Source organism: Podarcis melisellensis (genome assembly GCF_964234715.1).
Source record: "Podarcis melisellensis genome assembly, chromosome: 10".
NCBI lineage: Eukaryota > Metazoa > Chordata > Lepidosauria > Squamata > Lacertidae > Podarcis > Podarcis melisellensis.
The window spans coordinates 47,110,668-47,128,550 of record NC_138542.1 but is presented as its reverse complement, the minus strand read 5'-3'; the positions used below and the strand labels follow the sequence as shown (position 1 = coordinate 47,128,550).

Sequence of the window (17,883 nt, the reverse complement as noted above, 5' to 3'; positions counted from 1 at the left end):
AGCAGCCGTTGCTAGGGAAACGTTCCCAAAAATAGCCCCATTCCGCCAACCTTTCCTGCTGCTAATGTTGTGGGGATGGGGGAAGTGAAGGAATGGAGGAGAACTAGTAGCTCCTCAGAACATGTAGAAGAAGAATATCTCCATCAACCTGTCCTATGCTGGAGTTGGAAGCTACCTTCCAACTTCTGACATGAGGAGACTTACTTAGAGATGGCAAGCAGATGTTAATGACAGTTTTAAGAGCTCAGGTTTTCTGCCAGTGAGGCTATCTGAGTATTGCTTAGGTAGGACATCTAAAACACTAGCTATACACTTACAGATTAAACTTTTCCCTTGAGAATCTCTTTACAATCCTCAGTAACTTCCTGACTTGGAGGGTGGTTCAATTTTTTGTTTTCTCTCTGTCTCCTGGCTTTCCACAGTTCCTCTTCAGTTACAGTAATCAATAGAACTGGAAGGGACCAAGGGTTCATACACACAAACATCTGAGCACCTGGTAGTCATGTTTTTAATTACAACTCTTGCTGACTTGCAGTGAGCTATGGTGGTGATGTGACTGTCACAGATGCTGCTGCCCACTGCACATTTTAGTGTAGTGTTTGAAGTCCATCACAACCACAGCTTGTCAACACACTTTTTTGTGATCAACTGCAAAAAGCTACCGCATTTGGTTCAGTTCATAATAAAGCAAGGAACAATGGTTGGTAATCACACGGCCATCTTCCTCCTTGACAGCATGGGTGAAGTCAGTATATGGACTACTAAAAACTGCACCTGCTTTGTGTTAGACATTCATGTTATTGAATTCTTAGACCTTTTTAGAGGGCTCTGACCATTTTGGAGAACTACCATCCCTGGAATTCCCTACTTGGCATCCATGGCAATTAAACAGGTTTAAAATGAATTTGGGTGTGTAGAGTAGGTAGACTAGTGCTTACAAGAGGGGGAAAGTCTCCTAATAATTCTCAGCATCTTTAAACTACAGTTCTCGGGATTCTTTGGGGGGAGTCATGGCTGTTTAAAGTGGTGTGATGCTTTAAATGTATAGTGCAGATGGATCCATAGTCCTAGACCAGCCTTCCACAACCTGTGGTGCTAGCTAGAGCTGATGTGAGTTGCAGGGCAAAACATCTGGAGAGCACCAGGTGGAAAGGGCTGCCCTAAGCAGTTTAGGACCAAAAGACCAACTTTTCTCAGATGAACTTGGCCATTTATTAAGATATGCTGAGAAGCTCACATCTGCATCCCAGCAACAGAGGTACATCTGACTGCCATGTGGAAGACACCATTTTCAGTGGTCTAGTTCATGGAGCTTCCTTCCTAGAGAGTCATTGATGGTTAAGAACATCAGAAGAGCTCACCAGATGAGACCAGTGACCCATCTAGTCCAGCATCCTCTTTTCACAGTGGCAAAACATTTCATGTTTCATTTTAGGGTTTTATTTTATTTTTATTTTTTGCCACCTCATGAAGACCTTTTGTATTTCAGCAGGTATCCAGCCATCTGGGTTGCTAGTTTTGTTGTTGTTGTTGTTGTTTTAAAAAAGTTATTGTGCCTTTAAGCCATTTACATTTTCATCTGATGTATTTGTTTTTCATTGTAATTTATTTTAATTTATTTGTCTTCTTATTTAAATTTATTTGTCTTCTTAATTGTTAGCTGATTGTTATACTGAACTGTTGTAAGCTGCCTCTTTTGAGATTAAAAAGCACAGTGTATAAAACTCTTAACTAGCTTGCTATTTAGCTAGTAGATAGTATAGGAGAAAAATAGTATCTATCTGTCTACTGGATTGACCAACATATTGACTGACTGGCACTTGGTCTGATCCACCAGGGCTCTTATGTTCTCACAGGGACACTAGTAATTCAGGAACGCTTGTTTGCATATGTTGGTAGACATCCTATTGATTTACGGCTTAAGTTTTTGGCTAAAGTTTCGCATGTCTCTGTCAGTTTAAAAATATTATCTATTTGGTACTGAAAAACAAGAATGGGCCTAAAAAACTATGTGTGGAATTGAATTTACAGCTTGTCAAAAACCATTCTGTAATAGAGGATTGGACATCAGTTGTTCAATACAATTCAGCTGAACCCTCTATTTCATATGCAGGTTATGAGCATTTTTCTTGGTTTTGACTAGAAAAGTTTTAAAAGTTATTTTCTGGAAGAATTATGTCTTTAATTGTGAAAAGCTTGTAAGATAGATGCTTAATAGCAGATGTCAGTGGATATCAAGGGTGATGAAGTATTACCTTTTTTCCCCCTTTTCAAATTCTGGTGCATAAGATAAAAGCCTCTTCCCTCCTCTTTCAGTTTTTGAGATTTCTGGTGATGCCTGGCTTGAAACACTTTACCAGAATAGTAGTGATGTTTTATGTATTTACTTAGCACAATAATACATCTCCTTTCTTCTACCATGAATCTCAAGGCGGCATATACAATGTACCCAGGCTGTCTCCCATCCAAGCACTGTCCAGACCTTGCAAGGTGGCTGGATCTTGTGTTAGGCAAACCCTTATTCCTCTCACAGAGCTACAATTTCCAGATCAATCTCTCTTCCTAGGAAACTCTGACATTTGTAGCTCTGTGAGGGGAATAAGGGTCTCCTAACTATTCTTGGCACCCTTAGCAAACTACAGTTCCCAGGATTCTTTGGGGGAAGCCAAGGCTGTTTAAGTGGTATGATACTGCTTTAAATGTATAGTGCAGCAAGAACTCTCTGGACTCTGGAAAGTATTCAGCTTGATACTGCAAACTAGAGGGCACCCTTGATCCACAAAGCCCAATAAGCCCTTTTTGTTGAACACGGGAATCTGCCTTATACGGGGTCAGAACTTTGGTCCATGATCTAATTCAGTATTGTCTCTACACATGGGAGAGACCACTTCACTTTTAGATTAGGATTGGATTAGAATTGGCTGAGTGGTGCAGATGCCTGCCTGGTCAAAGAACAGTAAAAGGTAAAGGTAAAGGTACCCCTGCCCGTACGGGCCAGTCTTGACAGACTCTGGGGTTGTGCGCCCATCTCATTTAAGAGGCCAGGGGCCAGCGCTGTCCGGAGACACTTCCGGGTCACGTGGCCAGCGTGACATCGCTGCTCTGGCGAGCCAGAGCCGCACATGGAAACGCCGTTTACCTTCCCGCTGGTAAGCGGTCCCTATTTATCTACTTGCACCCGGAGGTGCTTTCGAACTGCTAGGTTGGCAGGCGCTGGGACCGAGCAGCGGGAGCGCACCCCGCCGCAGGGATTCGAACCGCCGACCTTTCGATCGGCAAGTCCTAGGCGCTGAGGCTTTAACCCACAGCGCCACCTGCGTCCCAAAGAACAGTAGATTGGCATAAATGTTTGCAGAATTTCTCTGAGTTCAAACAGAAGTATAAAATGTGTGTAGGGAAAGAGTGTGTGGCTTTCAGATTTGGCAGGGGCAGTAATTGCCTGTCATTCTCCTTGGGAAGGCTGTGCCCCAGTAGTATCAGGGGACCAGCCTCCACTGACCTCATAAGAGGGAAGGCACCAGAGACAAACAGCTGGAGCTCTTCGTTCCAAATCTACTCTGGCATCTCACAGTTCTGGATTTTCACAGATGCATGCCAAAGAGGCTCAAATGCACTTCAAGTGTGAAATTGACCTACACGCAACTAATAAAGGGGAAAGTAAAAGAGGGGGCACCAAGGTGGTGGTGGTGGTGGTGGTGGTAGAGTCCTCCTATGGGGCCCGCCCTACCATTGCTGAGGAGAGACCAGTATCCTCCTTTCTTTCTTGCCCTCGCCTCAGCCTCATCAAAGCACTGGTGGTGGAAAGGAGGCCTGAAGTGACAACATTTTATGAAAATGATGAGGTCCCAACTTGGGGGCAGGAGGGAGAGAATAAACAACTCTCTCAACTTGGAAAAAATAAAACCCCACAAGAACAACAGATAATCAAGAACCCCTTCTATTTTTAAAAAAACCATTTCTATTCCTTGTCACCCTAGCGACATTGCTTGCAGTCACCATGGAAACCTAAGGCACTAGTGGGGTGGCGGGTTGGGTGGGGGCATCACAGGGAGAGAGACAGTAGAAGCATCTTGGATTATTTTAGGAGGCAGGGAGACACCTGGAGCGAGGCTTTTCAAGCTTATTTTGCAGCAAAGAAGGAGGTGGGGGGGGATGAGGTTTATTTTTACTTGTTCCCACTTCATGTGCCAACTTTTTCTTTTTCAGTTATTCCAGATTTGGAAGCCTCTTCCCCCTTCTTTCAAGCCTCTCCTCACCCACATCCTCCCTCGACCATTTTGATGGCACATGGATGTCACATTCTGAGCATTCTCGTTGCTCATTCCCCAGCTACTTCCTCTGCATAAGGCCTCTCAGTCTGACGAAAAGCGCTGCGAAAGAGAAGCTCTCCTGAGGGGCGTGTTTGCATGGGGCGCTTCGAAGGCACTTATATGTGTGTGCCCTTTCACCTCATGCTGTTCTGCTGCACACTTGTCTGGATCAAATTGCAGTTAGCAGCTGCAAGACTCTGTAGCATGTATTTCCAGATTTACGTATAGCTTAGGGTCCCACTCCCTTGTGGCCCCCCCAAAAATTTAAATGGAAAAAATCAACTGGATGTACATTTCCAAAATATAAGATAAAAAACAAATAAAATAAAAGCTACATGCAGCAACAGTGTTTTGTGTTGTGTAGGCTCCTATGATGTAAGTAATAGGCCCCACCCATTTCACTATTAATAGACTTCTTCTTAATTGTATTTCAGTTCAGCAATTACTTTGATAAAATACATATTTTGTTATGTGCAAATGCCTTTAGATACCTATTAGGTCCATACATTACCATATAGCATATATTCAACACAAAAAAACCGTGACAATTTGTTGTTGACAAAAGACAGCTGGACATATAAAGGGCCCCATTACCTTCAGTAGCTTAGGGCCTCATCAAACCTAAATCCGGCCCTGGTAGCATGCAGTTACTCAGGTTTACCTAACCCCCCCCCCAGCACAGATCACATTGTATGTCCGTCAGGAGCATGACAAGTAAAGTTTGGCCTGACATGGAGATGTGGTGATGGAAGAAGTGTTATCGGCTGAGTGTTTGCTTGAGGAACTTGAGGAAGCAATAATGGTGTGTGGAGCCATGAAGTCTGCCAAAGGAGAAGCCAAAGATAAAGCAGGACTGAAACAAAAACTTCACACATGTTCTAAGGTTGCAGCGGGGAGCCTGTGACCCTCCAGGTATTGTTGGACTACAATTCCCATCATTCCCGTTCGTTTGACTGTGCTGGCTGGGACTCATGGGAGTTAGACTCCAGCAATGAGCAGAGAACCACAAGTTCCCCATCCTGACTTAAGATATACCTCCATAACTTGTGATCCACCAAGCCAAACTGCCTACCTATGACGCACTGTGGCCTACAGGTGCTACAGAAAGTTACCTTGTACTAAGTCAGTCCATAGGCTCATCTAAGTTTAGTACTTTCGGTGCAGATTGGCAGCAGTTCTTCAGGGGTACAGACAGGGGTCTCTCTCAGCCTTTTTGAATTCTCTCTTCTTTTTTCACATCCCTTCTTGCCTGCTTGCATTTCTTTAGCAAAACCATGTTCTGTTTTTGTTTCTCCTCATTTGCATGAGACTTCAATTTTCCGAAGGAAGCCTTTTCGTCCCTAATAGCTCTGCTTTTAAACCACACTGGTATCCTCTTAGTCTTGGTTTGTGATTTCTGATTTGTGGTATATATTCTTAGGTGAACTTCTATTACTGTGGTTTTGAATAACCCCCAAGCAGAGATTTGACCCATTTCACTTTCCCTTACAACTCCCATGCTTGTGAGAAGTTTCCTCTTTTGACATAAAAAATGATTGTGTTGGACTTTATTGGCAACTGCCTATTTACATATATGATTGGTTTGATAGCATTACGGTCACTGTTCTCAATCAGCTCAACAACAGTTACTTATGACACCAGGCCTTAGGAACTAGTGCACAGGAACCACCAGGGCAGCAGGACCCATCACCACAGGTAGAGGGACCCTGTGTCCACGAACATGATGGGCTCTGAGGTGTAGAAAGCAGCAGGGGGTGCACTGTAAGAGGCTGAGGCAGGTAAGGGCCCACAGCCCAGCTCCCTAGCTGGCCAGGTGGGGTTCGCTAGCTCTAGGAGGAGGTGTGTGATTCCTCAGCTGGAGGAGGCTTGGAGCAGGTCTCATCAAGCCCAGATGCTGCAATCAGCAGGCAAAGTACAAAAGGGAAGCAGAGCTGAGGGACTGTGCCTCCTCAACTGCCCATGTTGGTGGACCTTGACTTGGATGCTCCTGCAACTCTATGGGACTGTGCTTGGGTTTGACTCTGGACTGTATCCTGACAGCTGAACTTCAGACTTGGTCTACTTGGATTGACCCTTGGTTGCGTTTCCTGACCTTTGGACCTTTGGACTTTGTTTGCATGGAGTGACCCCTGGTCTTTGAACTTTTGACTTGTCACCAGGTTGGCCAGGGGTTCAGGACACTTACACTGAAACAAATTCGCCATTTTAATGCCTGCTCATCCAATGAGCATTTGTTCTGAATCTTTTACAACCCAGAATTCACTGGATGATCCCAGGTTCTAACACGTGGGACAGAATCAATATGAATTATAGAATTGACAGTTTTACTTATAAAAACCATGTGTTTCCCCTTCTTCATTTTTTTGGGGGGGGTCTATCCAAGGTGCAGAAACATCTAGTTATGATATTGTAAAGCGTACATACACATTTACAGTTTAATGGCTTCTTTTTGGAGCTTGGTAAGGGTTCCTTGACCCCCATTTAAAATTGGGAACTGTTTTAAATTCCCCTTCAGTTTCCTAGTTTAGGGGTGTGTGTGTGTGTGTGTGTGTGTGTGTGTTTGACTGCCCACATGGTTCCAGCACTTTCAAGAGGCTCTGTGGTTGTGTGTCATACTCCTTCACACTCATTTGTGCTCCTGGAAAAGATGTGGGGGTGGGAGGAGGAACACATGTGCAGGCTGCAAAACAGGGGGAAGGTATATGAGTCCTAATAATGGACTCACCCTAGGAGGCAGCTCAGAAGGGAACTTTGGCTGTCACAGAGTCAGACTCTATTGTGTTGCCATGACGCCAGTGTGGCTTAACTCATCTTATGGAGCCAGTAAGACATCTCTTATTGACGAGGCCCAAGTCATGATGACCACGGGCACCTCAGTTAAAGCTACCAAGCTTGACTGGCCCTGTTCCAGAAGGTTCTACCTATTTACTCAGTCATAGTAAATGCCTGGAAATAAGGCCTAGTGCTAGCATTCCAAATCAGATTTATTTCCCCATCGTTGGGTGGTGGGGAGGAGGGTGATATTAATGTACATACGTGAGTGTGTGCGCATGCCAATATGCGAGCAAACATGAAGCAGGCAGCGAGAGACTGAGAGAACTCATGTTCAGGTTTCCCCTCAGCTAAGAGTAAAGTGGGTGACACACCCATCCTATCTGAAGGCTCAGTTCACTGGCGCAATAACACGTGTGAAGGAGAGGAGCAGTCCTGGCAAATCCCTCATATTCTGGAACATCCCATTTCCCTCCCACAGACAAATTGAAGGACCAACTTCTGGAGCGAAGAGCCTCGGCAAGTGCAGGAGGCTGCTTGTTAAGGAACCTCATGTTCTTGTGGGGGGCTCCATGCGCAGTTTAGAGCCCTGGTCATGTCTCCACAGGAATAGGAGGGAAGCTTCCAGTCTGATAACCTTGCCCTTTAACTTGGAAGAGGCTGTAAAAGACAGAAGGGGACGCACTTCAGCAAGGTGGCAGCTGCACTGTGGACAAACCATGACAGTGGCCAGCCTGAAACAAAGGCTCACTGAGGAGAAACTCACAAGTGAAACTGCTGAATAGAAACTTAGCAAAAGGTTCTGCTCTTTAAATTTGGGTCAGAATAGAAACAATGGATTCCAATATAGGTGTTAATTTATTCAGCTACAATAAGACAATTTTGTTCTCATCAATTACTGCTGCTGTGGTAATTTTCCATATATTTTTATTCTATCTGAATTGCCAGAGTTCCAGTTACAGATAGGTAGCCGTGTTGGTCTGCCTTAGTCAAAACAAAAAAAATTCCTTCCAGTAGCACCTTAAAGACCAACTAAGGTATCTGAAGAAGTGTGCATGCACACGAAAGCTCATACCAAGAACTGACTTAGTTGGTCTTTAAGGTGCTACTGGAAGGAATTTTTTTTGTTTTGAATTGCCAGAGGCTGTGTACTTTCTGCATTCCATTGCCATTTAACACTTGTACATTTGTGTTTCCCCACTTTGCATGTGTGTGTCTGACAACTGAGGCTCATGCTCCATGCATCTGGGCTCTAGTCAGTGAAAGTTGATGCTGTTACTATAAACAAGTTGCCGGTTTATAAGGTGCCACAAAACTCTTTTACGTCCCCAAAGCGACTTGAGCAAGGGGGAAACGCCTGGCAGAAATACTTCCTGACAACAAAAACTGGAACATAGTGAAGCAAAGCCAATTAAAATGAAGAAAGCAACCTGTGACCCTGGTCCTACAAATCTCTTTGCAGACTAAATAGGTCTGCAAAACAACACTGAGGGTTTGGCGACACAACTTTGCGTTGGGGCCCTGAGCAAGAAATACATTTTCTAATGGGCCTTTCCCCCTAATCTCTGGAATCTGGAGCAATTCACATTAATTTCCCCCTCAAGCTGGCAAAGGGGTGTATTCCCCTCTTAACTGTCTTTTCCTCTTTAACAGACATTCTAGGTTGTAACTTGAGAAGTTGGAAGGATGCAGGAGAAAGTTTAACTCGGCCTAGTTGCTCCCGCCTCCTTCTCCACCCTCAGTACAAACAGCATCCACGCCACGTCACCCAGTGCCTGTGCTGGGACTGCAAAGCTTTGGCTGTGATGTTCTTCCACTCCTCTGTCAGAGGGAGCAGAATCGTCTTGGGAGGAGAGCCAGTGAACCAAAGAGTTCCCTACAGACAAAGTAATCAAGAGGGAAAAGCAGAAGCGCACCAAAAGTTCAAATTCTAAGCGCATTGCAGAATCCTGGTGAAGACAAAGATAGGCACTGTGAGTGTAATCCTTCCAAGAGAGGGAAAGGCTTAGCCGAATATTCAGTTGGAATAGAAAGGAATCATTTGGCTGTTGGAGGAAGAGAAACACCCTTTATCCAAGCGAGGAACCAGAAAGCATCTACTAAGAAAAGCGAAGAGGCCTGCTGTAGTGCCAAAATCCTTATCGGGATATTAGACTAGCTGGTTTTCCTTCAGGACTCTCTGGGACATTCTTTGGCCAGCATGAACATATTTCGGATCCTGGGTGATGTTTCTCACCTATTAGCCATGATCATGTTGCTGGGGAAGATCTGGAGATCAAAGTCATGCGCTGGTAAGTTCTTGTTCTCCTTCCCTCTTCATCCCGTTGACAAGGTGCTGGTGCAGAAACAATGCAGAAGGAAAAGAAGGGAGCAGTCAAAGCTTCTGGGAGTTACTTATCACCAGAGCACAAACTGTGCCCCAGAGACTGAGGATTTGGGTTTGGCCTCAGCCTGCGTGGGTCACACACCTTTTCCTAAGGTGTGTTCACATTATCACTTTCAAGCACAGTGAATTTGTTCTCCCACTCCTGCGTTTCACAGCTCTTTCCCCTCTAGCTGTTCACATCAGCACGACTTCATTTGTGTCAGATTTGTTGGTGTACACACCAGGGAGCACAGATGGGGCACCCTGTGCAAAGGCGCTCACACATTTGCTAGAGATAAATTAGGAATGGCTTAAGGACTCAAATTGGATTGAGTAATAGCACATCCAACAGTAGTATTTTGCAAGGAAGTATGGAATGCATATGCATTTTGGGAAACTGTTGTGTGAGCACGGATTTAAAAAACAGCGCTGGAAACTCTGTGAGTGCACAGTAAGTAGGAATGTGACCACAGCCTAGACTACTGGCCTAAGAAGCTGGATGTTTTAAGTATTTCCCAGTAGCTTTGTAGGACAATGCAGCATAAATGAATTAACATGGAATATTGATAGGAAATAAGAGAACCAGCTATTAAAGCAAATAGCACTTGATAACTCACTGAGGTCAACACTTTCCCCATGTCTCATGCTAGACACCTGTCCATTGTATTGACAGGCAACCCTGCCCAGATGAGGTCATTTCAATGTCACGTAGAGATGCTCCTACAATATCTCTTTATGCAATTTTCAGTCACCATTGTTTTCTGCAAATTTTGAGATTTGTAGCCACTTGTGTGGGTTCCTTCTGGGCCTTTTCGCCAACTAAAACATGTTTCGTAAACCTGAGCAAACTAAATGCCTTGGGGTGTGTGTTTGTGAATAAGACAGGAATCCTTCCGCATTTCAGACAGAATATTTCCCCAGGGCAGAAGGGTGGGGGTGAAGGCTGGGAAGCACAATACAGCTGGGGAAACCTCTGCCAAGGATTTAAGTAAACTGGTAAAGAACAAAGGAACCTGATCAACAGGGAACAGAGAAATGGATTGCCCAGGTCAATGATTAGTCCTTTCACTCCCACACAGCACTCTTAAGTAAGTCTGCAATCCAATGGATATTTACTTCAAGGTAAGCATAGGACACTTTTGAAGAAACGTATATAGGACTGTGCTGTGCGGAACTGAAAATGTGAAACATGAAATGCAGAAAAAAACAAAAGTGCCGTTTAGGAGGTGTATTTATGAACCCTCACCCATGTCTCCTATATATCTAATCTCCCAAGTTTTGGTGTTAAAAAGCAACCACAACAAATGGTCTTAATATACACTGCTTGTTCTCAATTTAATCTTGATTGTGAACTATGCTGCTAACTCCTTTTACTTTCTTGATTTCTCCTCTCCCCACTCCTCTTCTGCGGCAGTATTTCCATGGCCTCTTGTTAAAACTTCTCCTTCCATTCCTAGTTTCCTCCTTTCAAGCCCTTCCCACTCCATTAAACTCCCCCTCCCCCTTACGCTCTTTGTGGGTGGAATCAAGATTCGTTTAGAAGGAGTGGTGTTGTGATGTGGCAGTTGAAGTGGTATAGGCATACCACAGTCCCTGGTGTGGTGTATGTGTCCATTGACATATATCCTAGGGTATAGAGACTGTTTAAGTTTGTAGCAGGAGGAGGAATGAACTTGTGGAATCGAGTTTCGTTCTGTACGTTCAGCATAATTTCTGTGTGTCCTGCCTTTTTGCACTATCCCGTTGAGGCTGAAAAACAAGACGTATAGGAGCATCACTGTAAAAGGAAACTGCAGGGCCACGTCTTGCGTTGCTGATTAAACAATGAGACAGGAATACTTGTCTTTGGTCTCTTTCACCTGAAGATGCCTATGACTGTTAAATGTTTGCAACTGCCCACAACATTTATCCAATAAACAGCATAATTTTACTTTCTCATTTTACTGCCTTGAAAGAAATAATGATAGAGTGGAAAACTTTTGCTGAGTAGAAGGGAATTAACTGTGCACAGTTGAAAACGCTGGCAGCATTAAGATAAATTCAACCGTTTAATATTTGAGTGATGTAAGGTGGGAGAACTGACTTAAAATGGTTATAGTAAAATATGCAGGAATGATAGTCAACTAAAATGAACCATGGAAGGGGAAGGAGGGAAGTCACTGATTATATGATATTGTGCAAAATGTTTATTTTGAGATGTTAAACTATTCAAGAAAAGAAAAGGAAAGAATTATAGGCAGCTCTTTTGTGTTGCAAAAAACAATGAAGAGTCTTCAGCACCTCAAAGCAGGGATGGGCAGCCTTTTTTCTACTAAAGTCCACCTTACCTCAGGACCCTTTAAGCCGGCATCCTTTTCGTTGGATATTCATGCTGGTTTGTGTTCATGATGGTATTGGGGCATTTATACGCAGCTCTACTTTGAATACTGTTTGTGTCTTCCAAAGTTTTGGGGTGGACATAATACTTCGTTTCCAATCAGTGCATCACCCATACATAGATAGCTTCACACCATGGCAGTTGTGTCTGGCTTTCGTTGTGCTATAGTGCAAGAGTGCCCCTCCAGAAGGCAATAATGCCACCAACCTGTAAACCAACAATGACTCCCAAATCTACTTTTCTAGCTTTGATCTTCCAGTCTGTTTAATCTTGTTTCTCTGCATTCGGGAACTTGTTGCACTCTCAACACAGAAGAGGCTGGCCCAGTGAATATTGCCATTTGAACTGTTCAAGGTCGATCAGTATGGAAAGTGTTGAGGGCAGCAAAATGACTGAGCAAGGATTGAGAATGGTCTCTTAGTTTGGCAAGATACATTGATTGGAGCAGTTTGAATAAATCCAAAAGTTTTTGTGGGGGTTGGGGGTGGGAGAACAGCCATGCTGGCCTGAATTGCAAACACCCCTACCTCAAGTGACATGCCACATGTGTAACATGGGAAAACCAAGCACTTACAATTGCACACCATGCGTGGGATATTGACATCAGTCCCTTGTCATGGTCAGAGGACTTCTTGTTGAGCTTTAGGCTTTCAGCACCTTTCCCCCTCTGCAGAGACGGGAGATCTTTTAGGATGGTCTGCCCTCAGAGGTTGATGGATCCAAGTGGTTTCCTGATGGCTGCGGAGGGGGTTGGCTGTTATGACTGGTGCTTCTGTTAAATATCTGGATGGCTTGGGCCATTGACACAATAGCTCCCGAGTGCTTTGTGGAGCCTGTTTGGCTCTGTGGTATACTACCAAATATAGGGCAAAGAAGCAATCTGGGAGATGGCTTGAACACAAGTGGAGGGAAACGCCAGACAAATGCAACTGAACACTGGCGAGTGTGCATTTTTTTAGCTTACTCAGTGGCAGAGAAAGCAGGTAAGAAGACATACTTGCTACCTCCACTCCATCCTCACTATGCTATCTGGCAGAGCTTTTCTGGTTACTGTGGGGCCTTTTGCAGACTGGCCCCAAAGAGGCGGTAGAACCTATGGTAACTCGCTGTGGCTTGTTTGCCAAGCATTTTGAGGATAAAATTGCTTGCCTCCGTCGGCACCTTAACTCTGCTGCTATAGCAGAATCTTGAGAGACGTCCAGAACTTTGTCGAAAACATTCCTCTTTATCCAGGCCTTTGACCATTAAGTAATCTATGGCTTGTTAAAGGTGTGCGAGGGGACTGTTGTTATGATTATTTTATCATTATGCTGTGCATTGTGGTTTTTATTGTACTTCGCAAATTATGTTCTTAATGTCATACACTGCCCTAGGATCTTTGGCTAAAGGGTGGTATATAAATTTAATAAATAATAATAGTGTGTTCTCTAGCACCGCTAGGGCTGAGAGGGTTAGCAGCAGCAGTCTGTGAATCTTGCTCTGACTTCCTCACTTTCCTCCCTGCTGCCCCCCCCCCACCCCTTCGCTGCCTTTCTTTGAGCTCTACATAAGGGAGTATCGTAGAGAAAAACCTACAAACAAAATCCAGATGGTAGCCATGTTAGTCTCTTACAGAAAAAAGAGGCTTGTGGCATCTTAAACGCTAAGAGGCATCTTGTGGCCTCCAGCTGTACAATAAATCTGTATTCAAAGTACCATAAGGATCTTTTTGTGTTTCCATGAACAAAAACTGCTGCCACCTGGGGATCAGTTGCCTTTCTCCTGCACTGCCCCCCCACGCCCCCTTGTTTTCTTTCATTACCATTTATTTTCTACACTCATTTTGTATATTTGCCTGAAGTTTCCAGATAATATACTGTAGGTCAACTTGTCTTTCAGAAAAGAGAGGCAACACTGCTCACATCCACACCACACATTTAAAGCACATGGCTTTCCCCAAAGAATCCTGGGAACTGTAGTCTACCCCTATAATTGTTAATATCCTTAACAAACCACTGTGTTTATGCTGCTTTTCTGTGTTGGGCATCAATACAATGATGGTGTGTGGGTTAGCTTTCTTCCCACCACCCTGGATCCTGGGAAGTCATCCACAGGTTCTCCAGTTCACTTGGCAGTGGAGCTGGCTTGAGTGTGGAAGCTGAAACAGCACCCTTTCGTTCTCTGACTGTGCCTCTTCACTTGGCAGGAGGGTGATTCTCTCCAGACTGTGTTTGTGCTGCCAGAGGATTCAAGTCCGCCTCTGTGGGGAGCTCTGAAGTTTGTGGCTTGTGGTGCTAGTTGCTACCTTCCTTACCCAACTAAGGACTTTGCTTGTTTATTATGCCAGGGCCAAAGGCCCAGGCACTTCTCCCGGCTTATTTATTTTCCTTTATATCTGCTCATTTAATTTCCTTTTTTGGCCTGCAGGTATCTCAGGAAAGAGCCAGATCCTTTTTGCACTTGTCTTCACAAGCCGTTACCTTGACCTGGTCACAAACTTCATCTCCATCTATAATACTGTCATGAAGGTAAGGGCAAGAGTTCAAACGCTCTCCATCTAGTCAGTCTGTGATAGGAACAATTCTGGTATGTTCAGACCCTGATTTATAACTTTAAAAAAGGGCCATTTTCAGTGGAGGTAAAGGGTTTTCTATTAACATTTTACTGAAATAATTTCAATTACAGTGGTACCTCGGGTTAAGAACTTAATTCGTTCTGGAGGTCTGTTCTTAACCTGAAACTGTTCTTAACCTGAAGCACCACTTTAGCTAATAGGGCCTCCTGCTGCTGCCGTGCCGCCAGAGCACAATTTCTGTTCTTATCCTCAAGCAAAGTTCTTAATCCAAGGTAATATTTCTGGGTTAGCAGAGTCTGTAACCTGAAGCGTATGTAACCTGAAGCGAATGTAACCAGAGGTACCACTGTATAAATAAAGTGATACAATCACTCAGCAACTTGCTTCATTGAGATTGAACAAGGCAGTCCATTCCCATCCCAAAGCCATAATGAACGTGTTTACGAATGCAGAGCTACAGTGCTCAGGGCTCTAATAGAATAGTGCCAGTGCACGCTAGGTTTCTGTTGTACTGGGGAGAGAAAGCAGACTGTGTCAAAGAAAGATGACATTTTAAATATGTGCAGTGCAGTGCAGCCCAGCCTCTTCCCTGTTCCCCCATTGTTTAATCTAGAATAGAGTGGTAATGACCCAGTGACTCTGATTGGAACAAGGTGCACCAATTCTGAGGCTTGTAAATCCACTCTTACAGCAGGTTAAGCAAGGGTGGCTAGGGAAGAACAAGAGATGTAGTTAATGGGCTTCCTATGTGTGTGTGTGTGTGTGTATGTGTACATGCATAAAAATACATGCAGTATCATGTTAAGAGTGCATTAAAGGTGCCAAACCAGAGTACCTTAGGCAAAATATAAGGTAATGACAACAAATTGAATCTTGTCTGTAATCAGCCAAAGAACAGCCAGCAAATACTTAGGTTAGTGGGTTCTAGCAAAGACACAGCTTTAAAAGTTTGAGCAGACCAATGCTCAAAAGATTTGCACTGTGAGAAAGTAAGTTGATTTTTGTATTCCTCTGCAGGTTGTTTTCTTAAGTTGTGCCTACTTTACCGTGTACCTGATCTATGGGAAATTCCGGAAAACCTTTGATAGCGAGAATGACTCTTTCCGCCTCGAATTCCTTTTAGTTCCAGTTACAGGCCTGTCATTTTTAGAAAACCACAGTTTCACCCCATTAGAGGTAAGAAAGCCATTCATATTAAATGGAGGAATGTAGTAATTGCATCAAGTTTCCTTGAACCTTTGGGGTCTGGAACTGAACTTTCTTTTGCCCCATGATGAAAGGTAAAGGTGGCCCAAAATTGTCATGTTTTTCTCTGGACTGATTCATGCATTACTAACATTTAACGTGGACTTCCCTTTATTCTTTCCTTAGATTCTCTGGACTTTCTCAATTTACCTGGAATCGGTGGCTATCCTCCCACAGCTTTTCATGATTAGCAAAACAGGTGAAGCTGAAACTATCACGACACACTACCTTTTCTTCTTGGGCCTCTATCGCGCTCTCTACCTTGCAAACTGGATCTGGCGCTACCACACAGAGAACTTCTACGATCAAATTGCTGTGGTGTCTGGAGTAGTACAGACCATCTTCTACTGCGACTTTTTTTACCTCTATGTCACGAAAGGTAAGGATCACAGAATGCTGGCTAGTCAGTGGCTGAAACTGACCACAATTGTGGCAGAGATCAGGCAGGTCAGCTATAGCTCTGCTCTCCCCACACACCCCACTCCACAGAACCTGTTGGCTTTGTTTCTTTTCCACCCCAAACATTTAACAGCGGTCGTCTGAAAGAGCACCTGGTCCCGTACAGATGGGCAAGAGCACTTAGGTCATGTAGGAAAATTCTGATTGCGGTACTGCTGCTTGCGAAGTATCATGGGACAGTGAGCTGAAAATTGGCATTCAAAAATGCAGCGTTGCACATTCTCCAGCAGGAGGGCCCCCAGCAGTAAAAAACTCTTCAGAATTAAGCAGCAGCGTATGCCATTTGTAAAGCATCAGCTACTTTCCAAAATCTTGTAAAGACTTCCTGCCTGACCCATAAGAGAGGGCCATTTTATGTGCTTGAAGACTCTGAATGTTTTTATTCTGCTTTCTGTGTCTTGAGTTATTTTTTTAAAATACTATTTTTATATTGTATACTGCTCAAGAGATTTTTAAAACGTTGAGCGGTTGATCAATGTTTTAAATAAATGAATTACATGAAATATTAAACACTTAAACCCAACTCAGAAGCTACCAAACATATAAGACAATTTCTACATTGCTATAGGAGTAGCGTGCTCTGCATGTTAAAGCAGTGAGAGGAAGCCTCTTGAGGGTGGGGAGTCATCTCAGATTACCAATACTGTAAACTACGCAAAACACTCCAAAAATTATTGAGTATTTTAGCATAGGGCTGCTTTAATTATGGTTCAGCCTGTTATTAACTGCTTCACAGGTTATGAAATTCTAAGGCACTGTGACCGTAACATGTGCAGGGTTTCTTGCTGCTATTAGTAACAAAGATTTGTACACAGACGAAAAGAGTTTATGGAATCTTCTCATCCTAAACGGGTTGCCTACAAAACGCTTATTGCTATGTTGGGGGGTTTTGTAATTCACGAGCTAAAAGCACCATTAAAAATGGCAGCATGAATGCATTTGGTAGAGGCAAGGTGGCATTCCTTTCTGTCAGAACAAACAGTTTAAGTCTTAATTCATTTTTCCCATTTAGTATTAAAAGGCAAGAAGCTGAGCCTCCCAATGCCCATCTGAAGACACACGCAAGCGAAGCAAGTTCCTGAAGACCCCACTCCAGGACTGGAGGATGTCCTCTTCCGCTTTTTTCCCATATGGCTCAGCTCGCATTCAGAGAACTTACCTGCTTCTCTACACTGTGACTAGCAGACTGTGCCTGAGAGATTTGAGGTCCAGGTGGCTAACACTTTAGGCTTAACACTTTCTAATTTAGTGTTGGAACAGTATCTACGTTTTCTTTTGTATGGGGATGTTTGTTGGTGTTTGAACTATAACAAATAAAATAGTGTGAAGTATCTTTTGGTATATTTTTCTCACAATTATCTCTATTTCTCTCTCAAATATGACTATCACATCTCTTTTCCAGGCTAAACATTCCCAACTTACTTAACCATTCCTCATAAGGCTCTGCTTCCAGACCCTTGATAATCTTGGATACCCTCCTCTGCACACACTCCAGCTTGTCAATAACCCTTTTACATTGTGGCACCCAGAGCTGGATGCAGTACTCCAGGTGGGGTCTGACCAAGGCAAAGTACTTCTGCTGATGTAGCCTAGAATAGCATTAGCCTTTTTGGCTGCTGCATCACACTGTTGACCCTCTTATGGTCCACCAAGACCCCAAGACCTTTTTCACATGTGCTAGTAAGCCAGGTGTCCCCCATCTTCTATTTGTGCAGGTTGTTCTTCCTGCCTAAGTGCAGAACCTTATTTGTCCCTCTTGAAATTTGTTTTGTTAGTTTGGGCCCAGTTCTCCAATCTGTTA

At 43.8% G+C, this 17,883-nt stretch overlaps 1 protein-coding gene across 1 annotated transcript; it reads left to right on the top strand.

Annotated features, from left to right (window-relative positions):
* The first annotated feature begins 7,109 nt into the window (after positions 1 to 7,109).
* KDELR3 (KDEL endoplasmic reticulum protein retention receptor 3) lies at positions 7,110 to 17,413 on the top strand. Its single transcript, XM_081928456.1, has 6 exons — positions 7,110 to 7,224; positions 8,745 to 9,373; positions 14,231 to 14,331; positions 15,396 to 15,554; positions 15,750 to 16,002; positions 17,095 to 17,413. The coding sequence occupies exons 2-6, from the start codon at positions 9,283 to 9,285 to the stop codon at positions 17,133 to 17,135; spliced, it is 645 nt and encodes a 214-aa protein (XP_081784582.1). The 5' UTR covers positions 7,110 to 7,224; positions 8,745 to 9,282; the 3' UTR covers positions 17,136 to 17,413.
* Positions 17,414 to 17,883: the final 470 nt, after the last annotated feature.